This window comes from Bos indicus, chromosome X (assembly GCF_029378745.1).
Source record: "Bos indicus isolate NIAB-ARS_2022 breed Sahiwal x Tharparkar chromosome X, NIAB-ARS_B.indTharparkar_mat_pri_1.0, whole genome shotgun sequence".
Lineage (NCBI taxonomy): Eukaryota > Metazoa > Chordata > Mammalia > Artiodactyla > Bovidae > Bos > Bos indicus.
The window spans coordinates 13657319-13677917 of NC_091789.1; the positions used below are offsets into that span (position 1 = coordinate 13657319).

Sequence of the window (20599 nt, forward strand, 5' to 3'; positions counted from 1 at the left end):
ACTCTAGAAGTATAGGATTGGATTTTTAGAGTTCATTTGTTGTCTATCTGTTGTGAAGTGTCATAGCAGTTGATAAAACAAACAAAGAGGAAGTATTCTGAATATAATCCTACCCTTCTGAGGTTATTTTGCTGCTGCTGCTGCTAAGTCACTTCAGTCGTGTCCGACTCTGCGACCCCATAGACGGCAGCCCACCAGGCTCCCCTGTCCCTGGGATTCTCCAGGCAAGAACACTGGAGTGGGTTGCCATTTCCTTCTCCAGTGCATGAAAGTGAAAAGTGAAAGTGAAGTCGCTCAGTCCAGAAGGTGCTATTCTACTTTCCCTGGGGCAACATTATTGAAAATGTAAATCCTGATCCTAGGAGCACTGTTTATTCATTCCCTGATAGCTCAGTTGGTAAAGAATCTACCTGCAATGCAAGAGACCCTGGTTCGATGCCTGGGTCGGGAAGATCCCCTGGAGAAGGGATAGGCTAACCACTCCAGTATTCTTGGGCTTCCCTTGTGGCTCAGCTAGTAAAGAATCTGCCTTCAATGCAGGAGACCTGGGTTTGATCCCTGGGTTGGGAAGATCCCCTGGAGAAGGGAAAGGCTACGCACTCCAGTATTCTGGCCTGGAGAATTCCATGGACTGTATAGTCCATGGGGTTGCAAAGAGTCGGACATGACTGAGTGACTTTCACTTCACTTCACTTCACTTCACTGAGCACCTACTTTCATCAGATCTTGTGCTAGGGGCTGAGAATTCAGTGGCAAACAAGACAAGTCCCTTCACAGAGCTTGCAATAGAGTAAGGAATAGTTGAAGTCGTTAGGAAAGGAGAAGCAGATAACAAGAGGGCCGAACTCAGGTCTGAACCAGTGTGGTAGATATTCCACTCTTGTGTGGTATGTTCTCCTTCTAATCCCTTGCTATTTTTTTTTTTTTTTTTTTTTTGCAGTGGGAAATGTCGGGTGCCAGCCTGGTGTGACCGAATTCTCTGGAGAGGCATTAATGTTAATCAGCTTCATTACCGGAGTCACATGGAACTGAAAACCAGTGACCACAAGCCTGTTAGCGCCCTCTTCCGTATTGGGGTAAACACTTGTTTGTTTACAAGTTGTTTGTTTGTGTGTTAAGTATCTATTCTTAGGGCATTATTTAGACTCAGAATGGATCAGTAATTCCGTGAACCATAAACGTTTTCAATTCATAGCCAAATAATTGTTTGCAACATTGAGAAGTTAGAGCCCTTGACCCTCCTAAATGCTGTCCATATGGCCTTTTAATGACACAGATGTTTCTCATGCTGCATAATGTCTGGGTAGCACCCTTCACCTCCTAAAGTTATTATACATAAAGAAGAGCTTGAAGCCAGGTTTTAAAGGATGATGAATAGCTTTGCATCAGAAAGATAGAGAAAAGAGGAAGCACTGGGAGAGAGGTTCCTGGTGGAGGGCTGGGGACAGCAGAAGCAAAGAGGCACAGACTGGTCAGAATACATCATCTGTATGTAACTCCAAGAGGCACACTGTCGTCCTGCTAACTAAGATACTGAAGTCTTCCCATCCAGGAGCATGGGTTTTGTTTGTTTTTTTTTATTGTTGTTGTTTTTAAAATTTATTTTTTTATTGAAGGATAATTGCTTTACAGAATTTTGTTGTTTTCTGTCAAACCTCAACATGAATCAGCCATAGGTATACATATCAGATCAGATCAGTCGCTCAGTCATGTCCGACTCTTTGTGACCCCATGAATCGCAGCACGCCAGGCCTGCCTGTCCATCACCAACTCCCGGAGTTCACTCAGACTCACGTCCATCGAGTCAGTGATGCCATACAGCCATCTCATCCTCTGTCGTCCCCTTCTCCTCCTGCCCCCAATCCCTCCCAGCATCAGAGTCTTTTCCAATGAGTCAACTCTTGGCATGAGGTGGCCAAAGTACTGGAGTTTCAGCTTTAGCATCATTCCTTCCAAAGAAATCCCAGGGCTGATCTCCTTCAGAATGGACTGGTTGGACCTCCTTGCAGTCCAAGGGACTCTCAAGAGTCTTCTCCAACACCACATATCCCCTCCCTTTTGAACCTCCCTCCCATCTCCCTCCCCATCCCACCCCTCTAGGTTGATACAGAGCCCCTGTTTGAGTTTCCTGAGCCATACAGCAAATTCCCATTGGCTATCTATTTTACATATGGTAACGTAAGTTTCCTTGTTACTCTCTCCATACATGTCACCCTCTCCTCCCCTCTCAGGAACACAGGTTTTAAATTTCTCTTTAACTCTGTTGCATCCTTGGAGAAGGCAATGGCACCCCACTCCAGTACTCTTGCCTGGAAAATCCCATGGATGGAGGAGCCTGGTAGGCTGCAGACCATGGGATTGCGAAGAGTCGGACACGACTGAGTGACTTCACTTTCACTTTTCCCTTTCATGCATTGGAGAAGGAAATGGCAACCCACTCTAGTGTTCTTGCCTGGAGAATCCCAGGGACAGGGGAGCCTGGTGGGCCGCCGTCTATGGGGTCGCACGGAGTCGGACACGACTGAAGCGACTTAGCAGCAGCAGTTGCACCCTGGGCTGGAATAATGGCCAATATTTGAATTGTTTTGTCTCCACTGTGAGTAAAGTTTTTGTTTTCCTGTTGTATTTTCTAGGTGTGTATTATTAGTACACAGGTTATATTCTGGGATCTTGTTGACTTAATTTAGTACAGCTAGTACATTTAGATTATTCCATGTAGATTTTCCAGACCTGAAGTCATATAATCTGACAGAATCTGTATAGGGCAGTGCTTGATAGAATGGACCTTATAGCTAGGCGGCTTAAACTCTCATCCCAGCTCAAACTCTTTCTAAATGTAACCATGGAAAATCTATGCAACATCCCTGTACTTCAGCTTCTTCCTCTATAAAATGGGGATAATGGTATCTCCTCAAGAGGATTAATGAGTTCAGACATGCCAAGAGCACAGTGGGGTGGATTTCTTTCCTCTGTGCATATGTAAATTTTTTTGACTTCTGAGATTGGTTCTCAGCAATATGTCTTATCCAGCTCCTGTCTTAGAGGGTAATGACTTTGGAGCATTTCCTTTATGTAAAAATTTAATTCTTGGTCTTAGATTCTAAATTTTATTGAGTCAATCATGACTTGACTTTCTTCCATTTTGATATTTTAAAATAATAATAAGTAATAATAGTATATGTATGTTCCTCAAGTAATAGCTAGTATGTAGCAGACACCATGCTAGGCAATCTATACACATCTCATTTGCTCCTCACAACAATGCTTTGAGTTAAATATTTCTCGTTTAACAGATGCATGTTGATGTATGGCAAAACCAATACAATATTGTAAAGTAAAAAAAAAAAATTAAAAAAAACAGATGAGCAAGTGAAAAACCAGTGAGTTTAAATAAACTTCCTTAAAAAGCATTTAGCTAGAAGAAGAGCTGAGATTCAAATCTTAAGCCTGTCTAATTCCCAAACTTACAGATGATCTTTCCACTACCCCTGCAAGGCCTCCAGAGGTCCAAAGAACTTACTGAGTACATATACATTCAGATACTACTTTTTGCCCACTTAATTTCTAGCTTAGACTTGTAGACTGCCATGTTTTCTTCATTTGAGTTCTCTCAATACATTTTTAAAAGGATATCTTCCTCCCAAACACTAACCTTTTTAGTTTCATCAGCTATGCTTAGCTTTTCTGTGTATATTTTTTTCAGAACCTCAGAATATTTCTAATACTCCATACATATTAATTCAAAGCTCCCAGAAGGATATTTACAGTTTTTCCATGCTTTCTGTGTATTTTTGTGTATCTTTAATAAATGTGGCTCAGATGGTAAAGAATCCACCTGCAAGGTAGGAGACCTGGGTTCGATCCCTGGGTTGGGAAGATCCCCTGGATAAGGGAATGGCTACTCACTCCAGTATTCTTGCCTGAAGAATCCCATGGATAGAAGAGCCTGACGGGCTATGGTCATTGTGGTCACAAAGAGTCAGACACAACTAAGCGACTAACACATAATGTTAATGCAGAGCTCCCAGCAAGATATTTACAGTTTTTCCATGCTTTCTGTGTATATTTGTGTAAATATATTATATCTGTAATAAAGGTCTACCTTTCTAGTTTTTAATACTTTTTAAATTACACAGAGATGCAAATATGTTTTCTCTTTAAATAAAAATAAGCAAAATTCACAAGTAAAGCTGAGATCTTCAGCACCCGTTCTAGCCTCCACTCCCACTTTTGCCCAAACCCCCACTCCCTAACAAGGCCAACTACCCTTATGAATTTCTTTTCTTTCTAGACCAGTGCTCTCCAATAGATTTTCTGTGATGATGGAAATGTTCTAAATCTATCCTGTCCAGTCCAGTAGCTACTAGTGGCTACTGACCACTTGAAGTGTGATTTAAAGAACTGAATTTTCGATTTTATTTAATTTGGAATTATTTAAATGTAAATTTCCTTATGTGGCTACTGGCTGTTACATTGGTCGGCACAGTTCTCAATGTTTGCATTTGCTTTTCTGTTTACCTATACCCAATATGGTATTATTTGTGTGTTGCTGTGTATATATCATAAATGGTCTTATACTATATGTGTTGGTATACAACATACTATTTTTTAATTCAGTGGTATATTCTAGAATGCTATTCATGTCTTTCTATAAAGATCTAGCTCATTGTACTTATTTCTTAATTCTAATTTTGTTGGTAATTTCTTTTTCTAAAATGGGTGTGTTAAGTGGTGACATTCTGTGGTGACATTTTTCCCTTCATTACCCTTCATGTGCATTAAGGGTTTTGATTATGATAATGCTCTGAGAAGAGCTTTGATTTTATTGGGTAACCACCCCATATTTTGGACTCTTAGGCATGCTATGATTAGAGGCTTTAAGAACCACATTACGTTTCTTACCACCATTGGCATCAGTGACTGTTAACAAAGGGACCAAGTGCTCAGGGGCCAATTAACTTAAGACTTGCTGTGGGCTGGCTGAGATTAAGCTGAGATGGGGTTCCAACCCCTGCAATTGGTAATGGGATCTGTTGCATTAGTTCTCAGACTTTGGTGGATTTCAGAATTGCCTAAAAGCTTCAAAATGCATGGACCCTGTTCTCTGGAGATTTTGATCTGTGGGCTGAGGCATCTGTGTTTTTAAGACCTACCCAAGTCACATACCTGGAATGTTGGAAAGGGTCTTATGCTAGAGGTTCAGATAACACCTCTGCTGTTAACTAGCAGTGAGCAACTTAGTTGATTTTTTTGTACCTCGAGATTCTCAACGGTGAGAACAGTAATCCTTGCTTTGGTCACCTCACAGGTTGTTGTGAAAATAAGATGACATATGTAGAATACTTTTTGAAATGAAACTTGCAAAATGTTGAAGAATTTAAGAAGTATTAAATTCCTCTTACCCTAATGATGGGTTACCCCTCGATTCTCTAAATATGGTTCAGATATGTAAAAACCTTTGAGATATTTGAGATACTTGCCTCAGCTTTGATTATTTTTCATGCTTTCCTTACAGCCTCTACTGTATGCATCAGTCTGTTTTTTTAAATTGAATTTGTAAAGTTTTCTATTTTGAAAAAGAAATCAGGATCTTAATAAGTGAAAAGGCTATGTTAATTTTGTTCATTTGGAGCATCGACTTGTATAAAGTTTTAACAGTAAAAAAAAAAAGGCACAGCTGTGTCAGGAAGCTGAAAGTGCTGTGTCAGATGGGAGTTTTTTGATCTGTTAGTCAGAATGATTTGTTTGTCTGTTGTCATGCTTTTACTCTGGGACATTTTGTATCGGCTGTTTTCTAAAATGACCATAGGGTCTATTTACTAACATACCTTTATCATCATATAATCTGAGCATCAATATTATGATTCTTGGCATTGTGCATAACAGCTAATAGAGTTAAATGCTTTAGTAATTATTTTGTGCTATTTCAGTGCTTCATAATCATTGTTGGAAACAGGTATGTTTTGACACTGTCAATTTGTATAGTGCTGGAAATAATATTTAAGCACAGTCATCACATTTTCTCCACCACTAAATTACTTAACAGTGGAGCAAAGAATATTCTTCCTAAATATTTATTGCCAAGTTTCTTAGCACAGAGGTGTAACTTTTCCAAGAAGTTAACCAATTAACCTTACCTCTACCTTGCAGTGTATGCTTCTGTAACGCTTATTTAATTTCTGTTTGTTTTACTGACCTTTGAAAGATAGTTAGATTCTTCGAGATATATCAGTTGAGAGCACAGAAAACTAAATAAGGATCTATCTGGTTTTTTTTTTTTTTTTTTCCCAGATAAAAGGTGTGAATGAAACGAGATTTCAGAAAGTGTTTGAGGAAGTTGTTTGCACCACAGTTTATTTGACATGATTGCTGTAATGACTGGTTTTAAACTGTTAGGTAATCTCGAAGGAAGATGAGCTGCGAGCATGCAAGACTGAAAAGAAGGTTTGTTTTCTTTCAGGTGAAGGTTGTGGATGAACGGAGGTACCGGAAAGTGTTTGAAGACATTGTACGCATCATGGACAGAATGGAAAATGATTTCCTTCCTTCCTTAGAACTCAGCCGGAGGGAGGTGAGCATACCCAGCCACCTGTCTCCTGCCCATAGTGGTCAGCACACGGGAAATCGTGTAACTAGCAGAGTTGTGAAGACTGTGTGAGCTGAAGGCAGACTGCCTCTGTTCCTGTCCCTGCGTTGCAACCTAGTAGACATATGACCACAGGCACCTGTCCTACCCTCTCTGAGCTACAATTTCCTTTTCTGGACAAAGGGACAGTTGTGAGGATTACTTGAGTTAATACATGCGAAGCCCTTAAAACAGCACTGGGCACAAAGTAAGCCCTCAGATGTTAGCTGCTCTTATTTAATATTTCAGATTTGCTGGTTAATTCATATCTTAGGAACCAGAAGTTGATCACAGGATACATGTGCTGATCTGAGGTCAGGTTCTCCTCTCAGGATCCCAGGAAGAATCAGTAACCTAGAGAAGCAGTGAGACCTGCTTCATTCCGCTGCCATTGTGAGAGGGGACAGTGGACAGCTGGCTCGCTTGGCGAGTACATCAGCAGTTAATAATGGTTAATAATGACCTTATTCTTTATTCATATTCTCTATGGAATAATCCAACTGACTTTCTTCCCCTACTAGTGATGCATGTTTGTGTCTGTCTGTTATTCCCCAGTTTGTGTTTGAGAATGTGAAGTTTCGGCAACTACAAAAGGAGAAGTTCCAGATCAGCAACAATGGACAGGTTCCCTGCCATTTTTCTTTCATCCCTAAGCTTAATGACAGCCAGTACTGCAAGCCATGGCTTCGGGCTGAACCTTGTGAGGGCTACTTGGAGCCAAGTGAGTTTCCCCTTTACCATTGTCTCTGCTCGCGATGTACTGTCCCCTCATGACTCCCATCCCCTCCCTTTGTTTAACTTCTTGTTTTCTAACCACACGTCTCTCACCTTCACTGTCATTATATTGGGATTTCTCCATTTTTTGTGTGTCCCATCTCTCCTTCATCACTTGATGATTTTTTTAGAGGACAGTTCTTCTGTTGGTTCTCATCCCCTTTCTGCTTTTCCACTGGAAGTTTCTGTTACTGTGTATCATCTCTTACATTTCAGATGAGACCGTGGATATCTCCCTTGATGTATATGTCAGCAAGGACTCTGTGACCATCCTGAACTCAGGGGAAGATAAAATTGAAGATATTCTCGTCCTGCACCTGGATCGAGGCAAAGATTACTTCTTGACCATCAGTGGAAATTACCTCCCAAGTTGTTTTGGTACATCCTTAGAGGCTTTGTGCCGAATGAAAAGACCAATCCGAGAAGTTCCTGTTACCAAACTCATAGACTTGGTAAGAGGCATCGTAAGGCGTGAATCTCCCTAAGGTGGAAATGTAACAAGGCTTCAGTGATGTCCTCCTTGTCTCTGTGCTTTCTCTTTGGTCAGGGCTGATGGGAGGAGGTGGGGGGTGGACCACAAGTGGTGAATAAAAATGTCACTTTACCCTAGCGCGCCTTTCATAGGATTAAGCCTAAAAGGAAAGAGAAGAGAGTAATCTGTAATTGACTCTTGTCGTGGCTATAATTGATAATACAAAGTTCACTGAGTGAGATTAAAGCCTCCCTTTTCAGAGATACAATGCTTAATTGTTACGCTCTTCATATTTTCAAGTCATTTTTTAAATAAATTAACATGTATGTGAGGTCCAGTGAGGGGCAGGGCAATATTATCCTCGTCAAACTTATGAGAAAACTGAGGCACAGAAACAATAACCTGCCCAAAGTGGAATAAGTTAGTGATGAATCTGTCACCCAGATTTTCTCACTCCCAGTCCAGAGCTTCTCACTGTATCATCATATCTGATCCAAGTCAAACTTGGCTGTTTGTTGGAGCCGAGACCATAATGAAGCTCAGGGTATCTGCCTCAGAGCCCCTGGGGGTCCTTACTTAGCTGCAGGCCCATCCCCCTGCTCACCTGCAGCAGTGGAATCAGAATCTCAGGGTGCAGGGTCTGGGGATTTGTGTTTTTGTCAGCATCCCAGATGGTTATAATGTACACTGAAGTTTGATACAAGTTTAGTGTGACTCAACTGGAGAAACGAGAAGAAGAGGATTTCCGTTTCCCAACACCAAGCTATATCCTTAAGGAGGAAATGCTTATTATCTTCAGGAACATATATTATTTAGTAACAACTGTTAGAACCATTCTCCTATGGAGAAGGAAATGGTAACCCACTCCAGTATTCTTGCCTGGAAAAGTCTATGGACAGAGGAGCCTGGCAGGCTGTAGTCCATGAGGTTACATGACTGAATGTGCATGCAAGAGGAAGGTGGAGGGAGATTGGTTGGTAGCAATAAACTGGTAGAACTTAAAAAAAAAAAAAGAACCTTTCTTCTAAATGAAAATATTGTATTTGTGTGCAGACCTGTCTGGGAAGTACACTCGGTCTTTTTTTTTTTTTTTTTTTACACTCAGTCTTTTACCAAAGAAAATTAAATGATGTGACAGCCATATGTCATCATTACCACCAGTGTTCACACTGATCCTTTTGGCTTAGCTGGAGCAGTGATTGTATCATCTGGCAGGGAGGACTAGACTGGCGGGCAGGCTGCTGGCTTGTCAGAGTGTGATCCGTTCTGTTGCCATGGAATTGTTGTAGCGATGACTCAGATGGCAGATTAAAACCCTTGAGCTCATTCACAGTGTTCTTTCTTGGAATTATGCTTGTTTCCCTAGAGCCCTCATGACTGAGTGTATTATTTTTCATGATACTTATTTTTTTCTTCTACCATCATATTTCTGTGTTTTAGATTTATTATTTCACCTTTGAAATATATTCTAAATGAAGTTGTTCCCCTTTCTTTTTCCTACACCTTGCCTCCATCCCAAACGCCATTTCCCAGCTTTCTTGTTCCCAACTTTTATTATGAAACTGGCACATGTGCAGAAGAATTGAAAGAACGGTACAGTAAACAACACCCACATGCTTTGCACACTTACACTGACATATACCTTTTTTTTGCTATGTTGTTCAAAACTAAGTGGTGATGTGTCACTTCCCAGTATACACTTTGACCTGCTTCTCAAGAAAAAGGACACTTTCTATATCAGCACAATACCATTATGACACCTAGGAAAACTAGCCAGTCAATATTCAGATTTTTCCACTTGTCCCAATAATTCCTCTCATAGCTTTATAAAGCCAAGATCCAATTCAGATTCATGCAGTACATTTGGTGAGGTTTCTGCAGTCTCTTCTAGAGAACAGTTCTTCCCTTTTTTTCTTTTGATGACGTTGGCTTTTTAAAAATCCAGGACAATTGTCCAGTCAGGGGCCTGCCATTGTAAAAATTTGTCTGATTGTTTCCTCTTAATGATTTTTTAAATTTATCCTTTTGTACTCCCTCTAACTGGAACCTTTTGCTCAAAGTTGGCTCAGGCACTATATACTACTTTTTACTGTAATTGTCCCATCTTAATTAAAGGGATGGGAAGGAGACTTAACCACCATTAAGGAAAGTTTCTTTAAGATATTATCAGATAATTCAGCCACATTTGACCATGAATAGGAAGTAGCCAAAATCTTTAGTGGAGTTAATGGCTCTGTAGGAAGCCTTTTTCCTTCTTTTTGTGCATGCATGATTCAGAGTTTGTTTGTTTTTTAAATAGAACCCTGATCATTTTTTTCTTACAAAACTGTTGAGTTCTTCTTAAATTGTATGTGTGTGGTCACAATTTATTCTGTTTAAAGCTTTAATTTTGTAGGATTTAGGGTCCCGATTCTTTCACAGCCTGTTGCATTTAATTATTATTAAATTCCTGGATCTCATTGATGAGGAAATTATCCATATTAGTGTGGGGCAACAAACAAGAATCTAAGATTATCTGTACCCCACTTGTAATACCTTCCCATGCTGTTTTGGCTTGATTTTGACCGTCTGAAATGCTTCAGATTGTTTGTTCTTGCTTGTTCTAAGACCCAAGATGACATTTCAAATCCCATGAGACGGTACCTATTGTCCTTTTTTGTATTATTTACTCTAAAATTTGAGTGAAACTAGAAGTGAGTTCAGTGCCTGTGTTGACTCTCTTGTGCTGTTTTCACCAAGATTCTTCTGCTACGTGCTCTTCCCCGCAAGTGCAGAATAAAGTAACTGGTATAAATCCTTTTCATTCTCCCTGATAGTGACTTTGCCGCTACTAGAACTGTTAGGATTAGCACAGGTGACAAACAGGATAATCTCTTTGTAATTATTCTTTTCCAGAATTAAGGTGGATTTTTCTGGTTTATTAAGTAGCATATACTCGTCAATATGTATTTGTTGTATATTGAATACAAAGTATTACAGAGTTTATTGGGTTCCTATAATTCAGTGGTGATGAAAGTTTACTTGTATTTACAATATGGCTAAATTCTAAACTGAGGTTAATAGGAAGTTTGGTTAGAGATCATCTAAACATTAACTTCCTTTACTGGCCCATGTCCAGTGTGTTGGGTAAGTCAATATTTTGGAAAGTTATTTAAAATGAGTCATTTAGAATGTGGAACTTGTAATTTATATTAACAAATAGATTTCCTTTCCTGTGCTGCTTACTCAAGCCCTTATATGCTGTAAAAGCTTACTGATTGATGAGCTAATTTCTGTGAAAATCAGTCTCAGAATCAGCCTATTTTGGTGTGTGAAGCTGGCTAAGTAGGGTGGGAATGGGGGATGGAGAGCCTTGAAGTCAACAGATGAGTTTATACTGGAGCCAGAGGGCATCTAGACCCATTGGAAGTCTTTGATGAGTAGTATGTGGTTGTAAATGGTCACATTAGTAGGTGGTTATAAATAGACACATTTGGAGGGACTTTCTAGTTTGTATGTAGATTGGACTAGTGGGAAAGGAGACTAAGCTTGAACCTATCAGATTTAGCTAAAGGTTTGGCTTGTAAATACAGAGATGGAAAAAGTTGAGGGATGAGGGAACCAGCTGTATTTGCTTGGGGACCTGTCTATTAAGGGCTTTTCTGGCCACTTAGATGGTAAAAAATCCACCTGCAATGCAGGAGACCTGGGTTTGATCCCTGGGTTGGGAAGATCCCCTGGAGGAGGGCATGGCAACCCACTCTAGTATTCTTGCCTGGGGAATCCCAATGGACAGAGGAACCTGACAGGCTACAGTCCATGAGGTCGCAGAGAGTCAGACACGACTGAACGACTAAGCACATCACATGTCTATTAACAGAACAATATCAAAAATCTGAAATAGCATGAATAACAACTTGGTGATTAATTTGTTCCCAGTGATCTCTTTAGTAGATGTTTATTTTGTCTTTCTGACCTAATGACCCATTTCTTACCCTATGAAGTTTAAGGTTTGTGTTTCTTTTTAGATTTCACATGAATGAATCCTTTCTAGAACTTCAGTATCTGTTCAGTTTTCTGCTTTTTATTTTTAAATTTGAATCTGCCTCTAAATGACTTTTTTACATGATTTTCATTGCATTTATTACTGGGAAATTACCTCTAAGGCTGAAAGCTGGGGTGAAGAATGATTTGCAGTGTATTTGTTATAAGCCAATGTTCCCGCTGGTGACTCCTGGGCTCTTTTCCCTTTTTTTTTTTTTGAACTTTTTATTTTGTATGGGGTATAGCCCATTGACAATGTTGTGATAGTTTCAGCTGAACAGAGAAGGGACTCAACTGTACATATACATGTATCCATTCTCCCTCAAACTCCCTTCCCATCCAGGCTTGGCTGCCACATAACGTTGATCATAATATGATCAATATGTAACCTTTTGCAGCCAGTAATCAAGTCAGTTGAACTAACTTATTAGCAGCAATGGTAGGCCTGCCTTAGGAGAATGCTCTTTTTTAGTGGGGGCTAGCAATGGCACCCCACTCCAGTACTCTTGCCTAGAAAATCCCATGGATGGAGGAGCCTGGTAGGCTGCAGTCCATGGGGTCGCTGAGGGTCAGACACGACTGAGCGACTTCACTTTCACTTTTCACTTTCATGCATTGGAGGAGAAATGGCAACCCACTCCAGTGTTCTTGCCTGGAGAATCCCAGGGACGGGGGTGCCTGGTGGGCTGCCGTCTATGGGGTCGCACAGAGTCGGACACGACTGAAGTGACTTAGCAGCAGCAAGTGATGTTTCTCGGAGAAGGCAATGGCACCCCACTCTAGTACTCTTGCCTGGAAAATCCCATGGATGGAGGAGCCTGGTAGGCTGTAGTCCATGGGGTCGCTAAGAGTTGGGCACGACTGAGCGACTTCCCTTTCACTTTTCCTTTTCATGCATTGGAGGAGGAAATGGCAACCCACTCCAGTGTTCTTGCCTGGAAAATCCCAGGGACAGGGGAGGCTGGTGGGCTGCTGCCTATGGGGTCACACAGAGTCGGACACGACTGAAGCAACTTAGCAGCAGCAGCAGCAAGTGATGTTTCTATTTTCAGAGTTGAACCTAGAGTTGAAATAAGTATAAGTTACACCCACTTTCTGCCTGCAGCCAGAGGAATAAACTATCAATGTAAGTCTGCTGCACCTCCACCAGTACCAGAGACCTTTTGATTTCAGAGTTTTCTCTTGTATCCATTCATTTTTTTAAAAAAAAAGTTATGTTCCCATTATTAGGTGAGGTGCATACTCTCTCCCACTTGATCTACCTCCTTAGCCTTTTAAAGATTCCCTCTGCCTCTATTTCCCTAACCTTGCATTTGCCCTCTTCAGGGCTGTTGGACTGATCGGTTTGTAATATAGCTGTGGGGCCTATGGTTTCCTTGCTTAAAGGCAGACCTTTGGCTCCCCCACACCTGCTGAATACAATCCAAATTGCTTTACCTGTCATTTAAGGCCCTGCAGAGTCTGACTTCAATATACCTTTTTAGATTTATTTCCTGATAGTTTTTTCATTCCCCCTTTATCCTCCCCCAGGAACCATATGATCAACTTTTCCCTAATCTCGCCACCTTTGTTTCTTTCTGCCTCCCTGCCACTTGTAATGTCCCCACCTCATCTCTACCCTTTAAAATCCTGTGATTCTTTTAAGGGCTAGTTTGACTTCTTCCTTTGTACCCCTGATTTTTTATTTATTTATTTTTACCATTTATTGAGAACTCAGATTGGTGAATCACAATAATGCCAGGCCATAAATTCTGGGCCTCTTCACCCCAACTCAGTTGCAAACTTGAGTCAAAGACCATGTCTTTCCCCTCTCTGTAGCCTCACTTTTCACACCTGCCCCCACCACCACCCCTCAAAGACACTTAACGCAGTGTCTGCACTGGTAGATAGTGCTCAAAGAAGACCTTTTTGATGGTTTGGCAGGTTAATATATAAAAACTCTGCCTGGTTTTACTCATCACATCATATGGCACATATTCACGGGAGGGAAAATAGAGAAGTCTGTCAGACAGGAAGATTCTCTGTTAACAAGTAGTTCTAAATTTTAAAAAAGATTGTACTCCAAAATTGAGTTAACTTAGATGTTTGGCCCTCAGAATTGACTTCCAAAGTATTATAATTACAATACTATAAATTTTGTATCCTTTATAAATCACTATTATTCTGATTACTTTTATTTCATTCTATATATGGTATTTCATTGTATATATGCTACAAAAGCATGGTTAGCTCATAATGTAGCTACTAATACTACAAACTCTACCCATCATATGGAACAGGCACGTGGGACCAATGTACTCAGCACTGGTTGGAGTGTCAGGAAACACTCACTTCCCCACCTCCAAGCTCCTGCACAGTTCTGATGGTGAGATCAGGATTTCTCCTTTCACTCTCAGACCGAGACATGGGATTTCTATTCAGGTTCTTGGTGGCCCCTGACAGGGTTGGGAATTGTTGGGGAGGTGCAGGGAGCTTTGAGAGACCTGGCCTGCTGCTGGCCTTTTGCAAAACCACTGCACACCCTCCGCCCCCCTCCCCTACTCCGAGTTTTAGGCCACTTCCGTGTGCCTGTGAGGTAAATGTTGTTGTCTCTGGTTAGAGATGGAGAAACCGAGGCTCTGTGAAGTTCAGTAGCTTGCCTGCAGTCCGTACAAAATGAATTAAGAGGTAGAATGAAGATTCATACGCAGGACTGCCTGACACCCATGCCTGTACTCTTTCCACTAACCCTGCTGCCTTTTAACTGTCTTTAGCCTGCCGGAAAATAGAATACATTCTCGAAAATTTCCTCCACCTCTCTGTCTAGGAAGCAGTCAGTTTATACTTTTCTGAGTTACCTAAGGGAGCATAGTGGTCATGACTGTGGAGTCAGTCAGACTTGGGTTGTAATCCAGATTCTGCCAATTAATAGCTGAGAGTGTGGCTGTGGGCAAATAATTTGATCTCCCAGAGCCTCAGTTGCCTCATTTGTAAAGTGGGAGTAGTATCTACCCCTGTTCGGGCGCCACCTGCCGGGGTCCAGCCTCGGCTGATCCAGGGAGTTCGAAGCGGGGACGGCGTCGGCGAGGATCAGGATACAATAGCTTCAATTAGATATTAATTAGAGATGTAAGGAGTAATAGAATGAGGATAGCTCAGTAGGAAAATTCAGTGGAGAAAAGAGGCTGAGTAGCTTGGTTTACGCGGGGGACCAATAAAACTTCAAGACAAGAAGCTTGCACCACTTACGTAGGCCGCAGGCGTCCTTCCGTTCTCCCGAAGGAGAGGAGACACTGAGGCCTCCCCGTTCGGATCTTAGAAGCCCAGGCAAAATTAGTAAGCTTGGTGGGTTCCGCGCTCCAGATGGAGACTCAGCCAGAGTAAGAGAGAGAGACATGGGGAGACCAGTATTTCGAGAAACTGATCCCAATTCTTTATTTTCCATGGTCTACTTTTATACACTGAGATGTTATGCAAAAGTCACATGGGGTCAGCAGTCCTGACTTTCATCAAAGTCAGGTGCTTCATACAAATGTATACAGAGGTCTTAGGGGTGTTACATCATCTTCTGGCCAGGGGGGCCTGCTGACAATTTATGACCCTCTCCTTGTGACAGTGGTCAGTCAACCAGGACACTTATTTCTCCAAGGGTGATTATTCTCAAAACAGACGCCCACCCAAATAAAGTTACATTCCTACAGGGTGAGGGTATAGTGGGTTTTAGTTAAGGAAAGAATTTAGTTAGCCTAAGGTGTAACGTGATTAATATCAAAGGTTAATACTTATTTCTTCTATATATTCATCAATGTGTGTAAGGGCAGGGGATATGGAGACTTAGCAACAAACATTGGCTCAACAAATGAAAAACCCTTCACCAACACAATTTCTAATCAGCCCACTATACTTATAGTTTTCTAACTTCTCTAAAGAACCTGTTTTTAGAGGGTTTAAAGCATCTCGTGCCTCTCACGGTTGGGAGGCTGTGAGCAATCACATGTGGCCAGACGAGCCCGTCAGGCAGGCTAGAGAACCTTCAGAGGAGTTTGTAGGTTAAAACACTCTTGTCACGCCCAAGAGTTTTTATTGACTGGAGCTCTAGGTTAACTCCTTCTCCGAAAGAGGTGGTGGGGGACAGCCCCCCGTAAAGTCAGAGGTGTAGGTGAGAGCACAAAGTAGTAAAGTAGGCAGGCTCTGGTTATGGGGGTAGATGCTCAAGGATTTCCAGGGGGACTCCTGAGGCTCGATCCCGCCTTTGCGTATGTCGAGCCTCCTTCCTCATGACCTTTGCCACGGGCGGAGTACCTCACTCTGGCCCCCAACAATCTACTTTGCGTTTGTGTGGAGACTAAATGACATTGTATATGAGCCCGTTGCAATTACTGCTGGCAGATACCCCTACATGGCAGATACCCCTTAAGTGGTGGCAGTAGTTATTGTTGCTGTTGTCTTTGTTAGATGGTAATAATGGTGAAACACAAAGATGATTAAAAAGACACCTTCTTCCCTCTTCTTTGCTTCTCTTTTTTTCTGTTATGCCTTGTAGGAAAACACACTAGGGGATAATGATGGATCTTATGGTCCACAAAGGTCTGGAATGAAATGAATTTGTATTTCAGAGAGACTTCATATTTGGGGACTCTAACGGCCCTTGAGGAGGGGAGAGGGTACCAGGCAGGGGAAAGGAGTGAGAGAGACTGCTAGCTAGGCTGAGAGGCATCGCAGTGGAGAGGAGAGATGCTCACCATCTCCTTCTGCATGGCTGCTCTCGGGCTCACAACCACATTCTTCCATTGAAGTGGCACTAGGGTGAGCGAGATGCCGCCCAGCAGCGCAGGAAGAGGAAACCCCAGTGGGCGTTTGGCTGATCAGCTGACATCTGCAAATGGACACCAAAGTCTAGGACTGCACACATATGTTTCTTGAGCGATAGTCTCAACAAACTGCCCAAAATTGAGTATGCATAATCGAGAAATTTGTATGTGAGAATATGTTCCATTTTCAACAGAATTTATTTGCAGAATTTAAAGCTGTTTAAAATATATGTATCTAGTAAGCTAGTGCATTCTGATAATACTGATCTGTTTCTAATTCTGTAAATTAATTCTAATCATTTTCTATCTGTCAATGACTTTCTTTTCCTGCTCTGCTCTCAGGAAGAAGACAGCTTCCTAGAAAAGGTAATGCAATCCATTGGTGATTATGCATTTCCCTGTGCTTGGTTAACATTTAACCATGGTCCTTGGAATTTATCCCTCAGCTTTCCCATATCAGAGACCTCTGACTCCATGAGAATCCCCCCAAATTCTGCCAGCTGTGTTTAAATGTGTCTAAAGTACAGGAAAGATACTTACTACACCTGCCAAGTCATTGAGACCCAGAACATAAAAGCAAAGGACCCAAAGTTCCAGATTACCATTTTTTGAAATGAGAAGTAACTGAAGAGCTGTCTTGATGTATATGAAAGCTCATAAGATAGAGGAGGGTACCGCTTAGCCATTCTCCATTTTCAATGATAGTAAAAGCAGAAGTGAATTTCTGTTCTTTAAGAGTGATTTGGGGGAAGTGATAAGAGTAATTACTGAAAGAATGCACAGATATGGTCAAGAATAGAGCATAGAATAGAATCCTAGACCTGAATGAGATCATAGGGATCATGTGGTAGAGTTCCCTGCCTTCAGACAGGGTAAGATGTCGTCTCCATTCTAATAGACACCCCAGGAAGGTTGAGAATCTCACTGAAGTCATCCTGCTCCTGACATCAAGGGTGTGGAGCACAGGGGACTAGAACCCGGGTCTCCTGCATACCCAGTGCAGGGACCAAGTGAGCACTCCTTCTGTGGTGCTTTGCCACCTCTCCATCCTCAAGCTGGAGGGTGCCCAGCTCTACACAGGGTCATCTAATAGAGAAATACGGGCTTGAAAACCATTCTTAAAGCACTTTCACACAGTATCTAATGTGACCTCCCCATTTGGTGGAGTTTAATGTGTTTTCATGGTAGGCACGGCATACTGTTTTTGTGCTTCAGTTAATAGCACGGAGGTTACAGAGTATGGACTTATCAAGCACTGAATGTGTCCCATTGAAAGAAGACACAGCGTGCCTGGTTTCTCTTTGAAAAATTAGAGTTCAGGATCATTTGTGGACTTTTTTTAAAGTTTATTTCTTGGGTGTAATCTTTCTCTAGACTTCAGAGACAACAAGCATGACATTTCATATTAGCACACGTGAATTTGAAAATGGATAGTGGATGGTGTATGTAACCTGGTGGCATTTTATTAACCTTTTTAAACCACTAAGGATTGAGACGGCTCTGCTTCCCAACCCTTTCCTGTTAATAGCAGGCCATGTGTCTTTTCATCTTGAACAGTGCCTTGTGTTGCCTTAATGCCTTAGTACAGGAAAAGTGCTAATTGGATGTCGGATTTTTTAAAAAGTACATGAACTAGTGCTGAATAATTTATTCTGCTGAAGAATCTGTACATGTGTTGCATTTGGTCCAGAAAGTGAGCAGAGTGCATTATGGACAGTGTTTTGGCTCAGGTGTCATGTGGATGCCTGGATTTAATACTTGCAAGTGGAAAGAAGTTAATGGATGAGCCATGATTGAAGGTCTGGCAGCTCTAGGAGACGTGAATATAAAGTGATGGATTCCCAGGGAAAGAAAAGAAACAAAATGAATGTGAAGAAGATAGATTTTAAATGCTAACCAACTGTCACGCTTCCTTCTCTTCCTGATGCCCGTAGAAAGGCACAGCGGCTTTAAAAGGTCACCCGTGCATGTTGAAGAACAGAACACTCTTCTTAGCCCTCTGTCTGTTCTACTGTATGCACTCACTGAAAGTAGTGAAATACTTCTCTTCTTTCCCTTCAAGTGACACAGCTAAGGGTTGTGGATCAAATTTACAGCACTTTCTAAGTTTGCGTATACATAATATGTGACCTTAAGCCAGAGGTGTAGGAGGTGGAAGATGCCAAAAACTGGTCACCATTTTCTGCACTAGATTTTGTATGAAGGCTGCCTTCAGATGCCTTTTAACCTATTTCAGAAATCTTTGTGATATATTTTATATTTGACTTATATAAACATGAAATAATTGAGTTTATTCCCCATTTTCCAGTTCAGGTTTAGTTACTGATCTAACTTATGTCGCTTCTGGGTTTTCCTCTGAGATTCCTTCAGGAGAATCTAAGAGAGAGTAGAAAGTTAGGTGAATGGAGTCAAAGGCCTGAGAACTCTTTGCTGAGCTGTTACTATAAAGAATAACTTCTGGACTCAGAGCCTAGACTTTTCGTGGTATTTCCGGCTCTTGGGATGCTGTGTTCAGTTTACTATTTTTGGATCTTAGGACTTTGAGTTTTAGTGCCTTAAGATTAGATCTTCTGTCAAGCCTGAAATATTCATGCATGTAGGTCTAATGTGAATTGTCTTTCATTCTTGAGGACCAGAGAACGCCATTTAAATCAACAATGCAAGCTCTGATATTTGTGGTAAGACCTAAAAGAAGAATAAATTAAAAGTCAACAAAAAACCTCAGTAGCTGCTGCTCTCTCCAAGTGCTCTGTTGACAATTGTAACTTAATGGTCCGTGAGTCTCTGGTAGTGTGTGGACCGTGACTGTATTGCCGGTTCTCAGTGTCACCCTTGAAAGGATTTACAGAGCACAGTGCATCGATGTGAGAAACATAATAAACCCAGATGGAATGCTTAACGGTTAAGTGAAGCGTCTTGTTAGAAAAGGATATCATTTAACTGTGGAAATCCATATTTAGTGCCTTCTGACCAGGAGCATCCCAGGAAGGAAAAAAAAAAAAAATAACAGTGTTAAGAGCTGAAGATCAGGTAATACCCATATAAGCAGAACTGGAGTGGGGGGAAGATGGTTTGACACAGGAATTTTTATTGAGACCCTTTTGACTCTCACTGTTTTTCATCTATTAGGAGAAATCCCTTCTGCAGATGGTTCCCTTGGATGAAGGTGCCAGTGAGAGACCTCTTAAGGTCCCCAAGGAGATCTGGCTCCTGGTAGACCATTTATTCAGATATGCCTGTCACCAGGTGAGTGAGGGCAGGCCTCCGGGCACCTTTGGAAGGCACCTGAGTCTACTGGGAAATGATAGTACCTCGCGTCAGTATAGATAGTGCTTTTAACTTTCCCAAGTCACTTCTGCAGAACAGCACTGTCACCTGAGAGCACCTGGACAAGTGGAAGTATTCCCATGTATAGCTGTGAGAGCTGAAGCAGGCAGGCTGGGGGATTTACCTAAGACTATGGCATAAGTGTAGTGGCAGAGTAGAGCCCAACTGAGCTCCCCTGTCCCCTGGCCACACACGCTTTCCCCTGGACCACTCAGCACCTGAGTCCGGAGCACCTGCTTCAGCTGTCACCTTGGCATCGCAGATTTCAAAGTCCAAAGCAAACCATTTTTTAAAAATTTGTCCTTACTTTTCAGTCCCATCTAAAATACCTACCATCCCCAACCCATTCTTCCAAAAAAGAAAATTTTCTTTGGCCTACATTGAAAGATAATGTTATCTTACCTACGGAAAAGTAACAGAACTTGAAAACAAGGTTTGGTGTGGACATACCCTTGACTCCTGCCCTAGCAGTCTGTGTGTCAATATTTGGATATGATCCCCTGTTTGGACTCCACCTTCTGTACCTGTCAGGAGCCTGGAAGTGGGAATGCCTGATGTCCCCGTTGAGTCATCCAGTCCCCTGCCCTG

General features: G+C 41.7%; 1 protein-coding gene across 3 annotated transcripts in view; it reads left to right on the forward strand.

The window, feature by feature from the left end:
- OCRL (OCRL inositol polyphosphate-5-phosphatase) overlaps nucleotides 1–20599 on the forward strand; it is a 50837-nt gene that overhangs the window by 26675 nt on the left and 3563 nt on the right. For 2 of the 3 annotated variants that reach the window (XM_070784160.1, XM_070784161.1), the window contains exons 15-20: nucleotides 941–1076; nucleotides 6461–6571; nucleotides 7181–7346; nucleotides 7616–7851; nucleotides 17027–17050; nucleotides 19814–19930. In XM_070784160.1, coding sequence (XP_070640261.1) covers nucleotides 941–1076; nucleotides 6461–6571; nucleotides 7181–7346; nucleotides 7616–7851; nucleotides 17027–17050; nucleotides 19814–19930 — 790 coding nt within the window. The remainder of the gene's footprint in view (nucleotides 1–940; nucleotides 1077–6460; nucleotides 6572–7180; nucleotides 7347–7615; nucleotides 7852–17026; nucleotides 17051–19813; nucleotides 19931–20599) is intronic. The other variant, XM_070784162.1, reaches the window with a different exon arrangement.